The sequence below is a fragment of the Panthera uncia genome, chromosome A2, assembly GCF_023721935.1.
Source record: "Panthera uncia isolate 11264 chromosome A2, Puncia_PCG_1.0, whole genome shotgun sequence".
Classification (NCBI taxonomy): domain Eukaryota; kingdom Metazoa; phylum Chordata; class Mammalia; order Carnivora; family Felidae; genus Panthera; species Panthera uncia.
The window spans coordinates 151,117,363-151,135,989 of NC_064816.1; the positions used below are offsets into that span (position 1 = coordinate 151,117,363).

Sequence of the window (18,627 nt, forward strand, 5' to 3'; positions counted from 1 at the left end):
GTCTCCTCTTATCTTCTCTGACTTCTAGGCATAGAACATATTAGGAAAGAGTCATTAATGGACAGTAAGAAGCCAAGTGCCAGCTTTTATTTTTGGAAGGGAAAGGGAAAGGAGATAGCGTCTGATTCCATGGATGGGGCAGGGAGGTGTTGTTACATCTAAGTTGGAGTCTCCGTGGTAGCCAGGTTACCAGAGCTGGCAGCGGCTGGAGGGGTTCATGAGGGCACCACGCGGACAGTGGAAGTGTCTGGCAAAGGCTTGCATGTTGCTGAGGGGCCCATGTACTCGAAGCATGGGAGGGCTGTGAGGATCCTGGGGTTCCCAGGTGCTGGGCTCCCTACACATCACCTGTGGAGAAAGAGAGGTCCACGCAGGGTAAGGAGAAGAGCAGAATAGTAGCGTCCATCAGGGTCAGGAGGACGAGGCAGACCTGGTGCCAATGTAGTGAGTAGGGACAGCAGACAGAGATGAGAGCAGAGATAGGGCCACACATTTGTATGTAATTTATTGTTTTATAAGTTTATTTATTTATTTTGAGAGAGAGAGAAAAAGAACGTAACAGGGGCAAAGAGAGAGATGGAGAGAGAGAATCTCAAGCAGGCTCCACACTGTCTAGTGCAGAGCCCGATGTGGGGCTCGAACTCACAAACTGCAAGATCATGACCTAAGCTGAAGTCTGATGCTTAACCAACTGAGCCACCCAGATGCCCCTGTAGGTCATTTATCTGGCAGGATGTGTGTGAGGGAGGGCATGGGCTGTGTAATCAGATCATTCATAAGTGACGGAAAGGTGGGGAGGTGGGATTTATTGTAAAAACTCCGTGAGGGAGTCTTTTTTATTTTTATTTTTTAGAGAGGATGAGGGAGAGAGAGAGAGAGAGAGAGAGAGAGAGAGAATCTTAAGCAGGTCCTGCGCTGGGTCTCAAACTCATGACCCTGGGATCATGACCAGAGCTGAAATCAAGAGTCAGACACAACTGACTGAACCACCCAAGCACCCTGAGGGGTCTTTAAGTATACTGAGGAACTGGGGACAGTGTCTGTTGAGGGAGCATGTGGTACTCATGTGGGGACCTGGGGGGGGGGGTGAGGTCTCCAACAAGGAATATGGTCTATAGACAGTCTGTCGAAGGTTCATTTTTTAGGAGAAATGAAAGAAGAAAAAGTTGGGCTCATCTCAGAGAGGGATTTGGCAGTAGAATTTTTTTCTGTTTTTGAAGAGGGTGATGAGTTTGGTAGAAGAATTTATAGAAATATGAAAAGATGGTCCCAAGGATCATGTATGAAAAGATGACAGCGGGGACATCTGTGGCAGAGGGTTGGGGCTGTTTGGGGGAAGGTGTTTCAGGGAGGCACCCCTCTTCAAGCATTGCCAATAAGGTACTTATCTGACATGGAGTGAGCTGCGGAGGGAGGTGGCCACTGCCTACCTGGGCATAGCTTCGGAAGAAGAGCTGTAGAGGGCTGAGGTCCAGGTTGGGCAGGATAGTCTCTCCGTAGTACCTTAACAGCCTCCTGCTGTACGCCTGGATATGGGGGTGGGATGGCAAGTAACCCTTAGACTCTAGACCCATGGCCACTTAGAAGTCTGATGCCCCACCCACAATGCCGAAAACCAGTTCACGGCCCTTTTCCACAGACACACTGGTCTGAGCCAGGAAAAAAAATGTACTTGTGAGATCTATAGATAACCTAGAAAAGAGGGATCTGTGGGGTCAGAGGGGGATTCCCAAACTGCCATCTGCTCAGTGAGGGTGTGAAGGGCAGGAGGCTTTACAACTATGTTTGCACAAGGGATGGTAGAAGGAAAAACCTGTGAAGACAGAATGGCTCTCAATAGATCCTGGCCCTTGGGATTGGAGTTACCTGCAGTGCAATGGCCACCCCCCCCGATGTCGGCGGCATTCTCCAGTAGTGTCCAAGAGCCATTGAAGGAGAGTCCACTGGGTAACGGAATGGATTGGTAGTGGCGTTTCAGGCACAGCAGCGCCCCCTGTAGGGCATGGGTGTCACAGGCTGGGCAGCCCCCAGGGAGTACTGTTGAAAATGGGGCAAGGGAAAGAAATGGTGAGATATGGAGTAAGGATGAGGACCAGGGGGTACCACAGACTGGGCTAGCCCCCCAAAGCATTGCTAAAGATTCTTAACTGTGCCACCTGGAGCCCTCCCTTTCTCTTCCTTTGGCCTCGTTTAGGGCCTTCACCTGGATTCCCAATGGTCCCACCTCCCAATGGCCCACTGTTACCCACACAGCTGGGAGAAGATGTGCAGCAGCTCATGGGCCATAATGCTGCCAGCAGCGCCAAAGTTCACGGCTCTGGGAAGACAAAGGTTTATCTTACTCCGAGAGTCCTTCAAAGTTTTTGACCCCAGTTCGCCAAACATGAGTCCTATACATCATAATGTCTGTCCATCGCCCTTGGGAAATCCCCTGCCCACCCTCATAGAACGGCCCCTACCTGGGATAGCCAGGGTGGAAGAATGGAGGTTGGAGGAGTCCGGCTGGGAAGACCACCACATGGTCAGATATTGAATAGTAAGCACTGACCCCCCAGGTGGACACCTGCCACCTATGGGAAGAGCACGTATGAACACCAGCTCCCGTCATGTATGGCCCTGCCCACCAGACATATGGGAGGCCCCACCCTCCCAACTACTGTCACTGTTCCTGTTCCCTCAGGCCCCCAGCTTTCTTTCCTGCTAATCTTGAATAGGCATTTCTGGGATGCAGTGTCTATGTCTCCCTTGCTCCTATACCTGTGCTGGGGGAAAGACTGCAAGAAGTTCTGGACAATTCTAGCTCGGAGAGATCGGACACAGCTCAGGAAGGACTGCAGGTAGCTGGGTCCAAGCTGTATCTGGGAGGAGGCAGGAGGTGACTCAGATACACAGAGACAAATACGGATGCACACTGATATACGCCGATGGGTACATCTGAACACAGACGGTAAGCCCCGACATACAGACATCCGCAGTACAGTAGAAAGCAGCACAATGACACCACGTCGACGCAGACAGGCTTCACACAAATCAGCGCACAGATAAACACACTCAGGCAAGTCCCAAGAATGTATGCATGCATGTGTGCACACACACTTATTGTGACCTGAAAAGGTTCCTTTCTTCTGCTGGCAAGACCCACAGTGTGGATATTCACCCATAAAACCCAGCCAACACCAGGGCAAGGAAGGGGTCAGTTAGGATAGCCCAGGGCAAACAGATTTTCTGCCATTTGGGCGAGTCAGAAGGTGAGGAGAAGCTGAGGACTAATGAGGAGCTGGCAAGGGCAGGGACCCACATCGTTGTATTCCTCCCTGGCCAGTGATGGCTTCAGGGCCCATTCTGGGCCCCCCATCTTCACTTGCAGTTGGGTGACCTGGGGAGAGACACAAAAGGTAGAAGAAACCTAGCTACCCCAAGTCTATCGGAGGGAATTTCTTGTGTTCACTGCCCCGGTCCCACCTTTTATATTGTCACCAGGATGTGTGTATGGCATACTGGTGTTTACATTGCCATGTGTTCTTGTGCCTTTGCATTGTCTTTCTGTCACTGTGATCTCTGGGCCCAAAACTCAATTCCACCCTTACTTCTATCTCTCACTCCTGGACTTACCCTATCCTGGGCCTCTTTCCGGGTCTTCTCATCCATCCAGGGAACCCTCCTGAGGCGAGCGATGAGGGTGTCCTTGATTGCAGTGAATAGTTCCATGGCCTGTGTAGGGGCCCGGATAGAGACACAGGATTAGGGTCAGCCTTGGTCTGGGTTCCTGCCCCCTGGGCCTCTAGGAAGGGCCTTGGCCCCAGGGAGCTACCAGAGAAGGGGGAAGAACTCCAAAGAGAAAGCAGAAAGTAATATTTACTAGGTGACTGGAAACCCAGGGCACAGAGATCTGTGGAGACAGAAAGGTGGTACCAAGAACATAAAGGGAAGGTGGGAGCTGGTCAGTCCTGAGGGTCGATAGGGGAGATAGTTCCTTTCTGTGGGAAGATCTCAGCCTGCCAGGGGAGGGAGATGCTGTCCTTACCCTTGGTCAACAATCCACTCAGAAAGCAAAGGAAGAGGACCATCATTCCCTTCTCTGTTCTTGAGAGCCCTTGTCCTCACACTCTTTTTATTAAGGCATGCATTTCCTCTCTCCATCTTTCTGGGCTCTTCAGCTTTCCAACAAGCTGAAGTTTTCCCAGCTTCACAACTGACTGTGTAGTTACTGCTTTCCCAGCCGTCTACCATCTTGTTTGTATCCTTTCTTGATAGAGGAAAATGGATGACAATATTTGAAGCCTGAATTCAAATCCTGACTCTACTTTTTGGTAGTTGTGTGACCTTGGACAAGTTATCTAACCTCTCTGTGCTTCAGTTCTCTCTTCTCTAACATTAGGATAATACTAGCAATTAAAGTAGTTCATGCCAAGTGCTAACAAGAGTGTTAGCCACATAGTAGGCACGCAAAGACTACTCAGTACTCATTTACTTGCACTTCTTAAGATGATATCATTCCATTCTCATACCATTTCCTGTGTTGTTAAAAAATCATAGATAAACAGGGAGTAGCCATAGAGGCCACGGAGTTCAATTTTCTCATTTTATGGTTGAAGAAGCATAAGAGCAGGGAAGTTGGGAAACTTATCCAAATTCGTGCATGTTGTATACACTTGTGTCTCATAGCAAAACTAGGCAAACCCTAGGGACACAGCATGGCCTGGCCTCCTTTGGCATCCCTCACATAGTTCACTCTTTCTCTCTGTGACTGGCTGACACCCCCACCCCCCACTACCCCCAACCACGCAGACCATCAAGAAGGGCACAGTGAATAGAATTAGGAGAGAATGGTTGGGTAGGAAGGGGTAGAGAGACATGGGCTGGGGAAGAGCCCTCACATACAGCACTTTGGGTTTTCGGACTGAAGGCCTCATGAATAAACAAGGCTGCCAGGGTAGGCTCGAAGAAGGCTCCTGTCTCCTCTACGCACTTCATCCATCGAGGGCTGGTGGGCTGCAGAGACAAAGCTCGAATGAATGGCTCCTGTCAAGGGTTCTTTCTCATCCATCTCTCCAGGTCAATCTTGTCTACATCTTGACCCCCAGAGGATGCTCTCTTTCCTGGTCTTTCTGGGTTTGTCCCACTTTACTTCATTTTCCCTTTTGGTGATACACATGGGCTATTGCTGCTTGGTAAAAAGGGGTTTATGTCCTCCAGGATTAGACTCGTGAGCCTGGATTGGGCAAATCATCCTTATTTATTGACTATTGAATTGAAAGCAAGTCCTCTCTGAGGTATTCTTCTGGAGAACAGAAAGGCTCCTGGATAGGAGAGGACTACATACCAAACCTCTTACCATAGAAGGTCTGTTGGCCACTCCATCCCCACCCGCCACATGCACCACACTGGTAGCCCAGCCAAGGCAGCCACCCTTCCATGTTTCTTTATCTAAAATGGAAACTGGAGAAGGTAATTCTGCTCTTCTTTTCTGCCCCTCTCCCTGCCTCTCCAAATGGTTACCGTGGATCATATGATAGGACCTTGTCTTATAAAGAAGAAAACTGTCAGAGTGAAAATGGGTTTTAGACCCCATACTGTTTGGTAGGAGAAGGGGACAAAAGAAAAGACTAAACATGAATTCAGAGACCTAAGAAACTTTGGATCAAATCAGGGAAAATAGGATGAGATGAGGGACATTATCAACTTCAAAGGCAGAAAGATGGTTAGACAAAAACTCAGTAGAGTCTTGGGCAACTGGGGTGTTTTTAGCACAGGGACAGAAAAAATAAGCAACATAAGAGACAGATGCTCGGTGGAGGGCGGCGGGGGGGATGTTTGTGGTGGGCTTGGATGGCTTTGAGGAGCTGACCATGAAGGGGGCCCAGAGATGACACAAGACAAACAGAGAAACATGCCCAAGGGGCTTAGGGTGAGAGCACCAGCCTGGGGGAGAGCTGAGCTGGGACTTTGAAAACACAGCTAACATGCCAGTTTGGGTTAAGTGGGATGAAGTCACAAGACTCCATTCCTGTAACTTATTTACTCTTCGCAGATCTCCTCACAGGGAAGATGGTTAGGCTGCTACCATGCTTTCTGGTGCCAAAATTAGAGAGAGAGTTTGTGGGGCTTCCCACAAGAGAGGAAACAGAAATGGAAGACCAGTATTGTCACGGAAGAAGGAGCTCCTGGGCCTCTGCCTGTTAGGACATTTACCATTTTGGAGGCTGCTCCAGACCTGGTTGCCCACATTTTTTGTTCTTGTCCCCTTACTGTGAGGTCTGTTAAGGACTTCTCCTCTTGTGAGGATAAGGAGCCAGATGCTTTCTATAGTGTATTAGTGGCAGCTCTAAAACACAACTGTGAAAAGCAAAGATGAAGTGAAAGGAAACATGGATCTGATACCCATGACTGGGTCAAGGGCAGGATCTGTGGGCCACCTTCAGTGTCTGTCCATCTCCCACAGCCCTCCTGACAAAGGGCTTGGATTGGAGACTGCCTTTCATCAGGCTGTTGGTGTGGGAGGTAGGCTCTACTGCTGGAGCAGCAGCAAACGCATCAACCTTCAGCTTGGTAGTGTGATCTACCTGCCCTTTTCACAACTCCTGGTTCTTGAGCTGTTTCCTGATCCCTTCTGCTAATGCCCACCCATTTCTCCAAAAGCTTTTGCCTCTTCCATGCCTGTGCCCATAGCTTGGGCCACAGCAGACTCTGACCTGGTTCCTGGAGAACACAGATGCCACCTCAGACTACCCATTGCTAACTCCTGTGAAACTCTGAGATTCTTTTCATCACTGTTGTGCTGGGTCACATCTCCCATGAGCAGGAAAATGACTTCCAGAATCTCTAAATAAATGTCGGTCTCAGGGATGGAGGTTGACAGGTTAAATATTCATCTACTGGGGGTTATGAGTATCCACGCTGTCTCTCAAGACATGGAATGACACAGCATACCATATGTATTAAAAATATATGAGACAAAGAGAAATATAGGGAACAATCATTGCCATAATATAAAAAAAATGAAAGAAATACTTCAGATCCAAGATATTGACATCCAGTAGATTAATTTTAGGGAACAAAAGAAAAGTTGCAGATATAAGCTTAGAACCATAAGTAATAACACTTTAAGAAATAACGGAAATCAGAAAAAATTCCAGGAGTCTGGAGGAAACAAAAATTTTCTTAAGTTGCCATAGAGGGAAAGAGATTTTGGAGATTACAGGCCAGCCAGGAATCCTTAATGCTAATTTCTAAAGGAAATTCTAGAATGAGTCATTGGACTGATCATTTTTGAATACTTGGAAAATAGTATGTAACTACTAAGGGATTTCTGGGGATCACTGAGGACAAATAATGCCAAAATAATAACAATTTTTCTGGTTCAAAGCTTCATCAAACCAAGATAACCTAAGAGAGCCAGAGTTATGAACTCAGGTAGGGGCCATGTGGTGATGTAACTGAGAAGCAGCCAGCATCAGGCCCATGGGGCATGGAGGGGCCAGGGCGATGGGTACAGCACAGCCGGGCTGAAGAGAGCTGCACCACTCAGCCCCAGTCACTCGTGACCCCTGGAGAAGCCTAGTCTGGTGCTGCTCAAGCTTCCCATGTACCCCCCCCCCACACACACACACACACACAGACAAATGCTGGAAATGTGACTATTAACACACCATCTCCTAATTTTTGACTTCTGGTGATTAACTAAAAGTTTGTAAAAAGCTTTAAGGCCAAGAAAACACATGTATTGGCCAGATTCATCCTCAAGGAGCTACCAAATACTACCTCTGAACAGAGAATTCAGCATTTACCAAATGTGGGTTATTAACTTACACCCCTGCACTTCAGCTACTCGAACTGTCACCATGAGAGTACTACCTGTTCTACCTCCCTGGCAGCACCGCTCAGGAGATCAGGTGAAGCAACACATCAAAATCATTCTGTAAATCTTAATGTACTCCCTCACTGTGTTGGCACTGGTTTCATGGAGGCTTTTGGTAAAACCGCAAATTGAGTCCTTGTGAATTAGATGGAGAACTCTGTGTTGGAAGATAGTGTAATTTGTGTGGCTTCATAACTGGCTGAACCATAAAGAAACATTAGTGATTAATGACTCCAAGTCTGCATGAGCTTGCCTGACCCACTCGTACACACTCCCCACCTAGCACACCATGTCTCTGGAGTGTTTCTCCATAACACTAATCACGCCCTAATATATTTTATTTACTTAGTTTATTGTCTTCCTTCCTTCATCAGTGCATAAGTGTCTGAGGGCAGGGACCTCTGTCTTTTGTTCATGTGGTGGTCTGAGCTGATAGCTCAGAACCCAACTCAGGGCTCAAACCCACGGACCACAAGATCAAGACCTGGGCCAAAGTCAGACACTCAACTGACTGAGCCACCCAGACACCCCACCAGAAAAACCTTTAAACTCTCTAGGCAACTGCCTCTGTCCCACCTCCTGCATGGAGATCCACCACTGCCATTCAAACCCTCCCTCATGTGTCCCTCTTGGGAACTCTGAGCATTTGTTGTGTGAGCCAGAGTCTTTGGGGAACGCAGCTACACCCATTCATTCACTCCACATGCAGCTGCTGTTGTGCTACAAGGACAGGGCTGGGTGGTTGCAACACAGACTGTAATGGGCCACAAAACCAAAAGTATTTACTATCTTGACCTTTGTAGAAAGAATTCTCAAACTCATTTTCTGTTTTCCTACCCACTCATTCCTCAATCCTGCATAGTATGTGATTAACAACATGTCCTCATGAGCAGGAGTGATCTGTTTTGAAACCTGTTCCTTCACTTATGAGCTGTGTGGTCTGGGGAAAGTCACTTGCCCTTTCTGAGGACCTCGGAGTGTTTCTGGAGAATTAAATAAAATCATCCACGTTAAAGTGTTCCATGCAGTGCCTGATACACAGTAACCCTCATATCAACTGTTATTCTATTTGTTGGTAGAACTTGACTCAATTTTCAAGCCCAAGGACAACTATAAATCCTAATGGGTATAATGAGGATGGACATAATAGATATAACAGATGTATAGAAGTATACAAAAGATGGCAGCTTCAGCAATTTATAAGACTTTCCTGTCCTTTAAATGTGATTTCAATATTGGCCCATTTACGTCCTTCAAGAAGTGCCATCAGACCATGGTTCTGGGATTGACAGGAAGCTATTGGTTGACAGGGATTTTGTAGCAATGTTAACTAAGAGGAGCTGGAGCCCTGTCAGCCTCATCCGTGTCAAGAGAAAGGCTGGGCAGAAGCTTCTTGGGCACTTACCAACCTGAGAAAAGTCCCAAAAAGGAGTGTTTTACTGTTGTTTTGTTTGTTTGTTTGTTTGTTTGTTTCTTAGCCAAAGGATTAAGCACACAGACCCTGGAGCCAGACTGCCAGAATTCAAATCCTAGATCTACCAACTTACTAGGTGTAATACCTTGAGCAAGTTCCTTAGCTTTTGTGCCTCAATTTCCCTGTCACAAAACAGGAATAAAATGATGTGCCTGCCTCACGGGATTCTTCTGAGGATTAATTCAGTTCATATCTATCTAAAGGGTTTAGAAAAATGTCTCACTCCTGGAGCATCTGGATGGCTTAGTCAGTTAAGCATCTGACTCTGGATTTTGTCTCTGGTCATGATCTCATGGGTCGTGAGTTCGAGCCCCAGTGAGTTCAAGCCCCATGTCAGGCTCTTCACTGACAGCAAGGAGCCTGCTTGGAATTCTCTCTCTCCCTCTCTCTTTGCCCCTCCCCCCAAAATAAATAAATAAACATTAAAAAAAGAACTTTGGGGTGCCTGGGTCGGTTAAGTTTCCCATTCTTGGTTTTGGCTCAGGTCATGATCTCACGGTTCATGAGTTCAAGCCCTGTGTCAGGCTCTGTGCTGGCAGTGCAGAGCTTGCTTGGGTTTCTCTCTCCCTTCCTCCCTCCCTCACTCTCTGCCCCTCCCCTCCTCATGCTCTCTCTTTATCTCTCTCAAAATAAATAAATAAATTTTTTAAATCATTAAAAAATTTGATTTAATTTAATTTGAAAAGGAACCTATTTAAAAAAAGAAAGATGTCTCACTCCTGATACTCAATAACTACATGCCAGTCCCTGTGCACCCATTTACCCTCTTTGAATTCCACGGGTATTTCAAGTTGTCAAAGCAGTGAGTTTCTCCAAGACACAGAAATGGTCCACAAATTATGAAGGAAAAAAAAACCCGTGCTTTTCAAGACTACACTGAGGCCTGTACTCAGGTTAGAACGTATCTAACATTCTGGATACCTTCACTTGCATCTGGATGTGTCCGACCTAGGATTTCAAAGTTCTTGGTAAAGGAGTGTCTCCACATCTTATGCAACACAGGAGACTTTGGTTAGTGTGTTTGGCACAGAACTACCACCTCAGATATATCAGGCTCTGCACTGTGAAGCCCATGCTATGACCCCACAGATCCCACTGGATGTCAGAGATGAACTCTTTGGGAAGCACCCTTGAACATCAAACACTGGAAGCACCTAAACAGAGGAGAGGCCACTTGCTGGTCATGTCTTGCATCCCAACGAATCCCAAGCTTTAAGTCCACGTCCTTAAATCACAGAGTTCTGGATAACTAACTAGGCAAATAGTTTAAAGGTCATTGAAAGGAAAAGCAATTGCTGATAATTTTAAAGTTTTATATTTAAACTTTAATATTCAGCAAAAGGCTGTAAAAGTAGCCAGATGTGTGCCAAAAGTTCTGGTACCTGGCATGTCAGTTCTCAACATAAGCACTGTATGCACAGCCTGTCTGCTTCTATGGAAAATCCAGACATTGAATGGCATCTGCCCCCATGCCGTCTCCATGGGAGAGATACACCAACAATTATCCCTCAAAATGACAGATGCTCCATTAGCCCCCAATCTGGGAAAATTCCTCCCTTCTCTCCTCACCATGGGTGGTCGTTGGGTCAGCTCCCGCAGTTTCTGGATCAGTGATCTGCGTGCCTCCTGGAACTTACTGTCCAGGGCTGGAGAGAGGGTCCCCACCAGCCCCAAGATCATGTGGCTCTGCAGAAAGTCTCTGTGGAGGGAAAAGAGACCCACACATACACTCAGGGCTCTCGAGGTGCCTCAAGAACAGCCTCCCCTTGTGTAGTCACCTGGTACTCCTGAAGGAAGCCCCTTCTCTTCTGTATCTATAGAAAATAGTGGCTTGACCTTCGAACAAGTCAAGAAGAGCTTTTCTTGGTGTGAGTTGGAAAATGGTCATAGAAGGAACTAGATGCAGAAGTGATTTCTCAAATTGCAGGGAGTGAAGCATCTGGGCTAGATGAAGACTAGACTTAAAAAATGTAACAAAACAGATTCATCTACTTCCCCAACCAAGAAATCTCAGCTCACCTTAAGATGTATCTTCTAAGCACAGCAAAGCTGGGACCTGAGACCTTCCTCTGCCCTGCTGTCAACTCTCTCCAGGTCTGATTTATAGCTTTACATAAACCTGCTCACACCCACAAGAATGGTCCTTCACTTCCTTAAAAAGAATCTCTAGATGTTGCTGCCACTGAGGTACTATGAAGAAGGGCCCTGAGCCCAAGTCCCTGGAAGGAAGCCCCTGTCTTCAGGCAGTGGCCATGTAGTTACTGGGGATGGCAGACAGCCCAACAGAGTCTCACATGCAAGGGCCTCTGGATCCTCTCACAGCTGAGAAATGGCCTCTCCCCCAGCCCTCCCCCAAGAGAACCCCCAGCCTTCACCACCTCCATCCACTGGCCCCATGGGCCTCCACCTCCTACCCCTACCTCCTAGCTGCTGATAAGACATGCATGCCTGAGCTGTCCCTAGTGACTGGCCTTCCAGCATCTCCTATAGCTTAGAGGCTCTTCAAAGACTGGGTTCTACTCCCAGCAAACCCAGGTGCTGGGCACATGAATGCCTCATTTCATGTGTGTTTTCCCTTCCCTGTGCCCCTCAAGCCTCTCATGCTTCCTGTTGCCTCAATTTTCTCTTGGGCCATTCACCCCAACACTTCTCTGCTCTCACATATCCGTGGATCCCTTCCATCTTCCTGGGAAGACCTTACCAGCATGCAGTTTCCACAATCTCCTTTGTCCCTGAGGCCTCCAGGTCCTCGGACTCTTCATCGCCCTCATACTCCCCCAGTCCCACCTGAGGCAAACCTGTATTTCAACAGCTGCTCTTCCACCAGCTGAGACATGTTTTTCAAATACTCCAGGTCATGGACTACGAGGAGCTGGGAGGGTCTCAGGGACATTGGCGTGAATGTCGCTTGCAAGCAGGACAACCAGTCGATGGCAGGGGCCATTTCCTTAGAGGAGGGACACAAGGCTGAGGGGGACAGAAAAGGAGGAGAGGAGGCAGGAGAGGGGGGTCCTCTCCCTCAGGGTTTGAGAGGGGGTGGGGAAGGGGATGGTTGGGGAAAGGGATGGGCCTGGGAAAGTTAGGGATGGAAAGGAATTAAGGAATGAGGAGAAAGGATTTCAGGAGATCCAGAAAGTTTAGGAGAGAAACCCTCCTGCCCATCCTCCTCCAGTCCCTGGTTCAAGACACCTGCAGTTGGTCAATAGTGACCAGCTGGAAGAGCTTCTTCTGTGCCTGCTGCTCCTCCAGGGGCCTCAGAAACTGAAACAGCTGTGAGGTAATGGAGATGGACAGGAAGGCATGTTGTTGCACCTTGTCTGGGTCTCCTCCTAGCAAGGCTCCCAGCCGACTCAGATAAGCCAGGTATTCCCGCACAATCTGGGGGAGGGGCAACATCAGTCACAGCCACCAGAGGCTGAGCATCAGAGATCAGGGCCTGACCTTTGTCCATGGAGGCATCTTACCTGAGCATAGATCTTCTGTTCCTGCTCTTGCTTGAGGGGAAGATCAAACTCTGGCTGGTCTATCTGGACACAAGAGATACTGGAGAGAAGTAGGGAGCGTGGAGGGAGGAGAGGACAGGTGTGGGAGGATGGGGAAGGTGCTACAGGAGACAGCCTCAGGACACAGAGAAGGTGTGAGAGAGGACAGCAAGAGAGGGAGGGATTGGGGTCGGGGGCAAGGGGGAAAGGATACTCTTTATATTATACAGACATGGAAAATGTGAGGACAGGGCGGTGCTTCAACCAGTTTTGGGGTGTTTGTCAAGGGAGAAGCCCACTAATCCATGTCCTGAAGGGGGCCAGCCCCTGTGCTGGGTCCAAGTCCAGGGTTAAGGGAGGGGGAAACCATCTCAGGTGCAAAATTTAAGAGGTACTGAAAACAGTAATGAAGATCAATGTCTTAACCGATATTTTTCAAATAAAAATCAAAGCTAAAATCCATGCTGACTAAAATAGCAAAACTTTGTTCATCACAGATTTTTTTTTCTGAAAATCTAGACTGTATCTTTTATCCATTTTAAAGAAAAATTATAGATTTTTTTTTTAAGTCTGCAATAAAATTTTAGTAATTTTTTAGTAATTTTTTAAGTAAAATTTTTAGGAATAATGAGGCCCAACCTCATGTCTTCAGCCTTACTCTTCTCTTATCTCCCACTGCACCTCACCCCTACCCCAAATCCTCTGTTCAATAAACCAGGCTTCTCATTGACCCCACAGAAGAGTCATACCATTCCAGCCTTAGCTCAGGACTTTCCCGAAGTCCTTTTCATGCCCTTAACTTCACCTTCACCTGCGTGATTCAACCATGTTTCAAGGCTCAGCTCACGTTCTCCCCTCTCTGAGCCATTCCTTAACTATTTCAGATCTTAGGTACTCCCTAAAGACCACATCCGAAGCTCCTGAACATACCCTTTAGAGCATCTCATACTGATTAACAGCTTTTCTTGTATATTCATCCCCATATAATTTTGTGGATTTTTTGAGGGCAGAGGCCAAATAGATGGCATTGCATTATCTACAACAATACCGATGCCTTCAACTTTTATATTTATTTACTTGCTCAACAAACATCTTCCATGGGCCTCTAGATGCCTGGCCCTGTGCTAGGTCCTGAGGAACAGAGGTGAGTAAGGTATGGTCCTATTCTTAAGGGGCTCACAGTCTTTAACACGGTCTTCAATGATGAGAGCTTGGGAAGCTGGGAGGACAGAGGGGTCTACCTAACACATAGCTAGGGTGTCAGTGAAGAATTCCTGGAAGAGATAATAATCAAACCCCAAATTTGAAAAACCTGTAAGAGTTTTCCAGGCTGAGTGTGGGAATAGCGTTGGGGAGTAGTGTTGTAAGCAAAGAGAAACGTGGATGAAAAGCACTGAGGAATATTCTTGAAGCTAGAAGTGACAGAGCATGGCTTGAGGTTTAAGGGGGAAAGGGATGTGGCAGGAGATAAAGCTGGAGACTAGGGGGTTAAGAACTAGATCCTGACGACCTGGACCTGGCGAGGTCACTGGAGGCATTTAGACAGAGACAATAGCATAATTAGCTCTCGGTTTAGAAAGGTCCCTCCAGCAAAATTCAAGAGTGATAAGAGGAGGACAATACTGGAGATGAGGGGTCTAATTAAAAGGCTGTTGGGGGGGTGGGGTGATCCAGATAAGCAGTCAGGAAGATAGGAACTAGTTCAATCTTCACAGGACTGGCTCTCCTGCTCCCTTCTCTGATCTCACCTAGTATCCCTGACTGTCACATTGATAATTTTCCCTCAAGATAAATATCTTATCTATGTTGCCCATTTGTCCTATCTGTCCAGTCCGCAACCTTCCTCTAGGAGATGCTAGGCTAGAAGTTGAGGCAGGCCCGGTCCTGCTGTGTGCTGGTGTGCCCCTCACCTGAATGACTGGCGTGTGTGGAAGGGTAGGATGAGGTCGCAGGTAGGCTCTGAAGAATGGGAAATAACCATACTGACTCATCAGAAGGCTCAGGGTTCGGTTAAAGTCTAAGGAAGTCCAATTACCGGAGATTCGCCAGCCTCCAAGCTGGGGAGCAGAGAGACAGGGCTCAGCAGTGGGGGGTGGCCTGGGAGACCTGTCCCCCCCCCACCCCTCCCCTTCCTGAGCCAGCTGCTACTTCCTGACTGCTACTCTGGGTGCTTGGAGCCCTCCAGGGCTGGCTCCATCTCTATCCTTCTTTCTCTGCCCTCACCCAGGGTCCTCATGCTTCCAGAGGGTACTGCCATTTCCATCTCCCTCCTGGAACTTGGAGATGCCTAGGAAAGAGACACCCCCCTCCCTTTCTAGAAAAAAAGGGGGAAAGGCAGCCCTGAGCATGCATGGGTCCCACGTGTTATGTATCTAGAAACCTTACTGCCCTGGGTCTCACCTCCTCAATGACTTGTCTGAGGGGGGCAGCCCCTTCGGCTTCGATGGCACCTGTGTCCACACAGGAGCTGTAGAACTGGAAAGCTTTGTCCTCCCCAGTGCCCAGGTGCCGGGAACCTGGCTCTTCTAGAAAGGAAGCATAGGAGAATTAGAGGAGAAAAGCCAAGCAGGGAAGGTGGGACAGAAGGGGAAGACTCCCAGGGAAATGGAAAGAAGGGGGGAAATACGGGGTTGAGGACAGGTCAGAAGGTGGGAGGGCTGGGTCAGCTCGATGGGAGAGTGAGGGCAGGGAGGAAGACAGAGGGGAACAAAGGAGACACGAAAGAGAAATGGGGAGGAAAAGACACGGGAGAAAAGGAAGAGATGGGAGCACCTACCAACACCTATGGGTCCAAATGGAAGGCAGGACGGAGATGAGTAAAGAAATTAGAAACATTTGGCAAACCAGAGAACTTTGGGGGGCCAGAGACAGGAAAACTCATCCAGACAGGTTTAACAAGAAGAAACAAGGTCCAGACCCTGGCTGGTGACCCAGGAAACACACACACACACACACACACACACACACACACACACACGGCAGTAACCCGCATGCCTGTGCATTGCAATCACCTACCCTGTGGCACCTCCCACCCACTCAGTCACCATACCTTTCACTCTGTAGTGAGCAACAGTTTTTATCCTAAACGTACATTTTCTTTTCATATCTTGGCCTTAACTGGAAGCATGGCCCCTCCAGAGAATGCCTGCCTGCAGTTCTTTTGTCCATCAAAAAGAGGGCAGAGGGATACATTCACTCCTCCCAAATTCCAGTGAATCCCATCACACGTCCTGGGCTCCCTTACACTGGAAATGTGTGCCTATCATACCTGTTCTTGTTCCCTTTCCTCACACCCTCACACCATCCTCCAACTTCCTGGGGCCCGCTTCCAACCTCCCAGATGGCCTCGGTTGCTCCCTCAGAGATGAACTCAATTCTTCGGTCTTCTGCCTACAGGCGACTTCTGCGCCCCCAGGGCTTTAGGTTGGTCCTCTCCTCTTCCGGCAAGCCCTCTGTGGCTGGATCCATTCCCTGGCACACAGCCAGATGCCTCCCCTTCTCACCGCGTGGCCACGTCCTCCCAGCCAGCCCCAGCACCCCACTTCCCCTAGAGCTTGCACACCAGCGTCTGAGGGAGGGGGTGGGGAGGAAGTGACTGCAGGGAGAGGCTAACAGTGACCCCAGAGATAGCAGACAGGCGGGGCTGGGGGCAACCGACACACCTGGACTTTAGTGCGGCAGGTGCTGAGGGCCACTGGCATGGGAGGTCCCAGGCGCGGGAGAGAAATGGAAGATTTAGGCGCAGCAACAGAGAAGGGGCAGATCAGTGAAATGTGGGGGGCTTGAAGAGAGGACAGTAGTCGTAGGCAAGTGGCAAAGGAAAGATGAAAACAGGGACAGAGAGGAGAAGGGAGGAGGTACTGAGGTGGTAGCTACTGAGACGGAGCAGCAAACCAGCAGCTGTGCCACAAACCACACAGGTTTGGGACAGCAAGATAGTTATAGGCTCAGGGCCACCCACTTGCAGAGACGCTTCCACCCAGCGAGCCTCACCCAGTATTTTCCGAAGTCTCCTCTTGTTCTCCTCTGCAAGAGCCTGAAAAGAGCTCTTGGTGCCTTTGGCGTCTCCACAGGCAAAGCTGAAGAAGTCGGTGCAGGGGGCCACACTGGTGTTCCCAGAGGCCAGGTAATGAGCCTGAAGATCATGACACTCGGGCGTCCTGCAGGGCCCTGCCAGGTGGGGGGGGGGGGGGGCCCGGGGGGGGGGGGGGGGGGGGAGCTCAGAGCTGGGAGAGGGAGAAAGAAATGGCCAGGGGTCCCCCAAGGTGCTGGGCAAAGGACAGCCTGGTGGGGAAAAGGGAAGGGCCCCCCAGGAGATGGACAAGGCCTGACCGAGCCCAGCGGGGCCAGATTGGGAGGGAGAGGGCGAGAGGGTGAGGCAGGAGGGGAGGTGAACGAGTCAGTGGGCACAAAGCCACAGAGGCCCTGATGAGGAGGGCTGGCTCGGTTGGGGGATTCCAGGATTGTGCTCACTAGGGCCACAGCTCCTGAAGATGTAGACCAAAAGCACAGAAGAACCAAGGAGCAGACTGAAAAGCAGGCCAGCCACTAGCACCCGCCGGACCATGAACCCCACCGTTATGTGGCGTTCCTGGGGCCACTCTACTTGAGATACTGGAGATCGCTGTGCAGGGAACTAGGAAGTGGAAAGCCACAAGAGAGAGGGTGTTGGCAGAGAGGGGTGGGGGAGAGAGGGAGAGAGGGGAAAGAAAAAGTTAGTGCCAGGGCCCCCTCGTAGAGAGATGATTCTCCTCATTCTCCCTAAACCCAACCTGTTTCGGACCCCTGGGAGATGCACAAACATGCTAAGGACCAGGCAGACTGTGAGGGGTGAGAGTCTGTGGGGTGTTAGAGCTGGAAGGGAGGTCACACGTCTGCCCCGCAAAGGTCAGGGACCGCACTTACCTCCTGCCTTAAGAAAGGCCCCCTTCCCCATGCCCGGCTCATTCCCCCCGGCCGGGTTCTTCCCCACTCTGGTCTCCACCCTCTTGAACTGAGGAGGAGAGAAGGGAGAGAAGCTGGGTCAGGAAGGGGGTGCATTAAAGAGAGTTATATCAGGTCTATCAGGTGGTTTTGACGCTTCCCTTCACGCGCCCGCTATCATCCCAGGGCAGTGTTCCTAGACCGGCTTCAGAACGGCCCCTCCCCTGGATGCACCCCGACTTTTCTCCCCCTCCTGACACCTCCCTTTCCTTTCCTGTTTCTGCTCTCCAAGCCTCACATTTCCTCCTCTCCCATGGGGCAGGGCACTCACACACAGTGGCCATCCACCCCCACCCTAGTCATCTGACCCCAGAGGGAACAGTTTTCTCTAGGGGACTTGCCGTCTGTCAGTCCTCTCTGGCTCCCAGAATCCTTCCTGGTTCTGCTCTAGGTGCTGAATCTGAGAAGTGGGGTTGAGGAAATGGCCTCCCTCCTACCGCCCCCCCCCCAGTTCCTCTGTACTGGAGAAGGGGAACTTCTGTCACTTGACCCTCCTGTCCCCATATACCCATGCTATTGGCCTCTGGGTGGAGTCTGTTTATCAGTCCAGAGACACCCAGACCTCTCCTCCTCCTTTATCTCAGACTCTCAGGGGAGGCAAAGGGAGGGAGTCTTCACTTCTCAAGTAATTTTGCCCTTGGGTGGCTCTTCTTGTCCTGCTTTGTGCCTTTGCTCATGGAGTTTCTTTATTTCTGGAATATTCTTTCTTCCCTTCTTTCTTCTCTGATTGAAATCTTCCGGATCCTTCAATTCTCAGGTAAATGCCACCTTCCCCCAGGAGCTCTCACAGCTCGGAGTCCATTCCCCCTGCTCCTGGGAATGCTCGATGG

General features: G+C 49.4%; 1 protein-coding gene across 1 annotated transcript; it reads right to left on the reverse strand.

Moving 5' to 3' along the window:
• Positions 1-30: 30 nt before the first annotated feature.
• Positions 31-18,240, reverse strand: KEL (Kell metallo-endopeptidase (Kell blood group)). Its single transcript, XM_049641999.1, has 18 exons — positions 17,720-18,240; positions 17,288-17,450; positions 16,808-16,984; positions 15,215-15,339; positions 14,725-14,871; positions 12,797-12,859; positions 12,522-12,710; positions 12,131-12,279; positions 10,902-11,031; positions 4,882-4,992; positions 3,613-3,711; positions 3,299-3,376; positions 2,758-2,858; positions 2,460-2,570; positions 2,250-2,317; positions 1,885-2,037; positions 1,431-1,579; positions 31-348 (listed from the first exon to the last, which is right to left on the reverse strand). Exons 1-18 carry the CDS (start codon positions 17,852-17,854, stop codon positions 187-189), a joined length of 2,310 nt encoding a protein of 769 aa, XP_049497956.1. The 5' UTR covers positions 17,855-18,240; the 3' UTR covers positions 31-186.
• Between the last annotated feature and the right edge of the window lie 387 nt (positions 18,241-18,627).

Bases quoted from the DNA above. Each gene is read 5' to 3' on its own strand.
- KEL (XM_049641999.1), bottom strand. From the start codon at position 17,854: ATGCACCCCCTTCCTGACCCAGCTTCTCTCCCTTCTCTCCTCCTCAGT. The intron at 15,340-16,807 runs GTGAGGCTCGCT...CTTCCTTTCTAG, and splicing joins GAGACTTCGGAAAATACTGG to AAGAGCCAGGTTCCCGGCAC. The intron at 2,318-2,459 runs GTAGGGGCCGTT...TTGTCTTCCCAG, and splicing joins TTCCACCCTGGCTATCCCAG to AGCCGTGAACTTTGGCGCTG.